Consider the following 6,026-nt stretch of genomic DNA (forward strand, 5'->3'; position numbering starts at 1 on the left):
TAAATATGTGATGTTATATCACCTTATAATTTGTATTAAGTTTATTTTAATTTTTAATCTAATGTTATTAATTTAATATAATTAGAGTGAACAATTTTAAAATTTAAAATGGAGAATCAATTATTAATTTAATGTAATTAAAGTGATAAATTTAAAATTTGAAATTTGATAATTAATAGGTTGACAAGTGGCATGATAGGTAGCATCTAATATAATGAGGAGTTCAAATAGTATGATATTTGTCAATAGGAGATTAAAGCTATTCATTTATTAAAATAGGAAGAGGAAGATTATATAACAACACTATATATATATATATATATATATATATATATATATATATATATATATATATATATATATATATATATATATATATATATATATATATAGGGAAAAGTGAATATACCCTTAAGGGTATACAAGATAGGTACCCTAATACTTAAAACTACGTAGTTTTGATTAGTAGGTTAATTTGCTAATAAAAAAAATACGTAATTTCCTTAATCCTTAATCGTGATCGCATTCATTCGAATCATTCCATCATCAAGAAATCGGAAGTATCTTAAAACGAATTGAAGATACTGGAATCGAAATTCAGGGAATTCACAAAAAATCGAAATCAAGAATCTGCAATTCACAAAGAATCGAAATAAAAAAAAACTGCAATACATGTAAGATTGTCGCTTGCCCAAGGAATTGAAATCAAGAAAGTGTATAGTTTGTTTTGTGTATTTGATTAGTAATTTTGTTTTTTTTTATCAATTGGAATCAGTGGCAATTCGTAGGAGTTGAAATCATTCCCTGTTTTTTTTTCCTAAGTGTGGCTTATGATGTTGCTGATTTTTTTTTTTTTTTTTTTTTGCTGAAGACGTATGCTAAAACCAGTTGCAATTTGTAGGAATCGAAATTAAAGTTTTTTTAGAATTTAATATTCGAGATTATTGTTTACAATGTTATTTATTATCTGATGAATCTTTATTTGTTTCGGGATTTTAAAAATGACATTGTTGTTTTTAGACATTGTCATTGGCTGTTATTGTGTCTTTTTTATGTATACTGTTTGCATTATATTCAATATAAAACAATTTGGTGTTAATCTTTTATTTGGAAATATGCATCGTTGTCTATTGCAGACCATAATGAGTGAAGTTGAAGCAACTAATCAAGCTATAGAACCATATATAACCGAAGATATTGACAGAAATGATTACGTGGAAGCAACATATGAATGTCAAAAAATAAATAGTATCGGTATGAACGTTGAATTTGACGAAGATGAAGTTAACGATGAAAGTATACTGGGAAAGGTTTTTGATACACCTGATGATGCCTATACATTTTATAATGATTATTCATTTTTACATGGATTTGGTATACGTAGAGATGACACAATAAAAAATCCTAAAACAAATGAGCCTTTTCGAAAGATATATGTATGCAACAAAGAAGGTTTCAAAAGGATGGACAAAAAAGATTCAAGTGAAAATGAGAAAAAACGTCGCAGAGATATTAGAACCGGATGTCAAGCAAAGCTACGAATAACAAGACAGGAGGATGGGAAATGGTTGGTGGACTCGTTTAATGACACACACAACCACGACTTGACCATGACACCTACGAAGGTGATGAAGCATCGATCTCATAGCAATTTCCACCGTTCAATAGAAGGTAAATCTCTTATGGTGCAATTTGGTCAAGCAGGGTTGAAACCTTCTCAGATTAAAAAGGTTGTTAATACAATGAAAACCTCAAATGTAGCTGATGTTACTTCAAAGCAATGTGCCGATGTCTTATCTGAGCAACGAAAACAACATAAAGGAAAGGAGTTCTATGGACTTATAAAACATTTTCAAGATAAAACATTAGTTGATAGTGACCAGTATTTTGTTGTGGATTTGTCTGATGATGGGTATCCTAGAAATATCTTTTGGGTTGATGGTAGATCAAGAGATGCTTATACAAAATTCAGAGATGTTGTTGTGTTTGATGTCACCTATATGACTAACAAGTTCAAGATGCCTTTTGCTCCATTTACTGGTGTGAATCATCATGGGCAGTCTATACTTTTTGGTGGAGCATTGCTTGAAAATGAAAAGGAAGAGTCATTTGAATGGTTATTTGAACATTTCCTCAAATGTATGTTTAACAAGTATCCGAAAGCAATTATAACAGATCAAGACAAAGCAATGAGAAATGCAATAAAAAAAGTGTTTCCGAAGACTCGACATCGTTTTTGTTCATGGCATATCATGAAGCATGAAACTGAGCACCTTCGATCGTATGTTTCCCGTTACAGTGATTTTCAAGAAACACACAAACAATGGGTAAATAGTGACACCATTGAACAATTTGAAGCAACATGGGAAGTTATGCGTAGTAAGTATGAACTGGAAAACAATAGTTGGATTACAGACATGTATAACCAACGTATACATTGGGCTAAACCCTTCTTGAAGGATACTTTCTTTGCTGGTATGACAACAACCGGACGAAGTGAGAGTATCAACTCATTTTTTGATGGATATGTTAATTCGAGGACCATGTTGAATGAATTTGTTGTACAATACGACAAAGCAGTTGAGTCTTGAAGGGCTGCCGAAGAAGATGAAGACTTTAAGACTATGAACTCAAGGCCGGTTCTTTCTTCAGTGCATCCAATCGAAGCAAAAGCAGGTCAATGTTATACTAGAAAGATGTTTGAGACTTTCAAAAAAGAATGGACTGAAGGTATTACCAATTTGACTCATGAGACTATAGGAAAAACTACAGAAGAAAGCACATACCGAGTTGGGCAATTGGATGTTGATAAAAAATATTGGCGCATTGTTACCTTTCGTTCTTTGGATCAAGTCAGCGTCACATGTTCTTGTGCTAAGTATGAGACAAATGGGATTTTATGCAAACATAGCCTATACGTGATGAAGAAGAAACATGTTAAAGAACTCCCGAGTCACTATATTTTACCCCGATGGACCCTTAGTGTTAGGTACAAACTAGGTAGTGCTAGTATCGGACTCGGAGAAATGAATAATGAAAATGGAGTTAGTGCCTACACACTATGGTGTGTCCGTTCAAATTTTACTAAACTAATTGAACAAGCAAGAGACTCCCCTTCAGAGATACAAAAAGTCAATACAATATTGATAAGTCTTTTAGATGATCAAACAAATCGAAAGAAATCTACGTCTTTGGAGAATACATCTCAAGGTTCTTGTATGGGAGTTTCGCAAATAGATATGATGCCACAGTTATCTGTCCGTGATCCTCTTGGTCCATCTACTACAAAAGGGCGTCCTAAAGTTGCTAGTAGAATCAGGTCTTCTTTAGAAGCCCCCCAAAAACGTACATGCTCTTACTGTCAAGGATTGGGTCATTACGCTACTAGTTGTTCCAAACGAAAGGTACTTTTAATATTAATTTAATTTACATGATTTAGAACTATAATAATTATATTAACAATATTTTTTTTACATGTATCAGGCAGATGAATCGTTGGAAGAGACATAATGATAAGATGTGTTGTTTTTGTGAGCAAAGGAAAATTCGATATGCGTCTTGGCATTTTTGACATTCTTTTTTGGTTAACAATGTATGAATAATCTGGAAATGTTTTATGTTTCTTAACATTTTTTTATAGTTTTCAAACAAAAATTGTTGATTATTTATGATTTTTGTGTTTAAATTGAATGTTAGTTGTTATTATGTCTTTCAAATGAAAGTAGGATGTTATTTTAGGTTAAAAACGAAAATATGATGCAAATGTGGGTTAAAAACAAAAATACGATGCTATTGTGGGTTAAAAACAAAATTATGATGTTTTTGTGGGTGAAAAACAGAATTAGGATGGTATTGTGGGTTAATCGCAAAATTATGAAGCTATGTGGGTGGAAAACAAAATTATGATGCTATTGTCGGTGAAAAACGAAAATATAATGTTATAGAGGGTTAAAAACGAAATTATGATGCTATTGTGGGTTAAAAACAAAATTATGATGCTATGTGGGTGAAAAACAAAATTATGATGCTATTGTTGGTGAAAAACAAAAATATAATGCTATTGAGGGTTAAAAACGAAATTATGATGCTATTGTGGGTTAAAAAGAAAATTATGATGCTATGTGGGTGAAAAACAAAATTATGTTGCTATTGTCGGTGAAAAACAGAAATATAATGCTATTGAGGGTTAAAAACGAAATTATGATGCTATTGTGGGTTATAAACAAAATTATGATGCTATGTGGGTGAAAAACAAAATTATGATGCTATTGTCGGTAAAAAAACGAAAATATAATGCTATTGATGGTTAAAAATGAAATTATGATGCTATTGTGGGTTATTAACGAAAATGTGATGCAAATGTGGGTTAAAAACGAAAATATGATGCTATTGTGGGTTAAAAACGAAATTATGATGCTATTATGGGTTAAAAACGAAAATATGATGGTATTGGGTTAAAAACAAAAGTATTTATAAATACATTGCTATTTCGACTAAGTAAGAAAAGCGGGTTCCAATTTCATCTCAATCCACCAGAAACAATACTTTTTCTATACACTTTCTAAAAACCTACAATTTTTTTTGTCCTAACTAATACATGATTACATCATTTAATACAATCTTCAACTTCTTTGGTGTCTCCGTGCAACCCAAGATCTTTCAATGGTAATCACCTGCACATGAGAATAACTTTGCATTTGTAATTTGTTAAACGGGAATGGAACTAGATACATTGTTTGTCCCCTTGACATCAGGGCTTAAATGATTTCTGTCACTTTTAATCATTTATTTTTTTTAACTTGTTCTACTTAACAATAAAAAAACTATCCCAGAATCCAGACAATCCAGACAGTAGTGAATAAATGGGCAACATTGCATACGAATTCCAGGTCCCTAAATTGAAGGTATGATGTTTTTAGTAAATTTTTGACTAGTTAATTGTGATTTTTGTGCAAAAGACATAAATAACCTTGTAATCTTTTCAATAGAAAATGGAAATTGAAAACATGTTGAAGCTCATGTAATTTCATTAAGCAGCAACAACAAATCACATTCAATAATAATTTACCAACAGTAATTTCATTTGACTTTTATGTTTTCCAGGATTGCCCTCATTGAATGCAATTGAAGATATGCAATATGAAAAGAACACCAGGAAGTCAACTAAGGCAGAAATTGAGCAACAAATGCAAATAAATGAAACAAGTCAAATTCATACCATTTCATCTTGGGATGAGCAAGGCTTACAAAACTGGACCAGATCAATTCCGTCCTCCTTTAAAAGAAGGTAAATAGAGTTTTCATTCGCCTCTTTGGTTATTTTGACATTCTATATTTAAGCATTTCACTTCTTTTTCTATTAAGTAAGTAAAAAAGAAAATGCACCTAACCTAGGAATAAGAGTTGTGTAGTTTTATTTATGTGAAAACAAAGCTGCTCGTATTATAAATAATAAATAATAAAGTGTGATTTATGTTTTTGGCAGTGGGTTTCTTGAATGAAATGCACGAGTCCAAGCTCTACGAGCATATGGACGCATCCAAACTGGAAATTCAAGTTTGGAAACAAACAAACATTATCAGATAAATCATTCATTGCACACAATTGACACAAAAGTTCACTTAGGCATTTAATCGAACACCTGGTGGACAGGCTGCATAAACTATAATTTTTAGTGAAAATGAGTTGCCTGTAGTGATGTTGATCCGACATTGCCCATTTCAAGGGAGAGGGCAAACAATGAAGTTCCTGTGGGACAAAAGCGAATGGGAAATTGAAGATTTTTAAGAGGAGGTGTTCGTGAAACTGAAAGAGACAAAGACATAGGGACTAACCTGAATCGACTTCATGGGTGGGGCTGGGTTGTAGAACGTTGCATTGGATCGATGTGCCAAGAATTCCAATTTAGTGATATAGGTTTTGTTCTTCGGTAAATTTCCTTCCCTGAATTGAATTCCGATTTCAGTGAAATCGTTTCTTTTTGATGAATTAACCATCCCGTCGTCTTCATTGAACGTGTGTGGTGA

At 32.0% G+C, this 6,026-nt stretch overlaps 2 protein-coding genes across 2 annotated transcripts; both read left to right on the forward strand.

The window, feature by feature from the left end:
- Positions 1-1,001: 1,001 nt before the first annotated feature.
- Positions 1,002-2,591, forward strand: LOC128127238 (protein FAR1-RELATED SEQUENCE 5-like). The gene has a single exon (XM_052765679.1). The coding sequence runs from the start codon at positions 1,002-1,004 to the stop codon at positions 2,589-2,591; it is 1,590 nt and encodes a 529-aa protein (XP_052621639.1).
- Positions 2,592-2,624: 33 nt separating this feature from the next.
- On the forward strand, positions 2,625-3,510 carry LOC111905509 (protein FAR1-RELATED SEQUENCE 9-like). The gene is made up of 2 exons (XM_023901192.2): positions 2,625-3,404; positions 3,484-3,510. The coding sequence occupies exons 1-2, from the start codon at positions 2,625-2,627 to the stop codon at positions 3,508-3,510; spliced, it is 807 nt and encodes a 268-aa protein (XP_023756960.2).
- Positions 3,511-6,026: the final 2,516 nt, after the last annotated feature.

Source organism: Lactuca sativa, chromosome 1 (genome assembly GCF_002870075.4).
Source record: "Lactuca sativa cultivar Salinas chromosome 1, Lsat_Salinas_v11, whole genome shotgun sequence".
In the NCBI taxonomy this organism is placed as follows: Eukaryota; Viridiplantae; Streptophyta; class Magnoliopsida; order Asterales; family Asteraceae; genus Lactuca; species Lactuca sativa.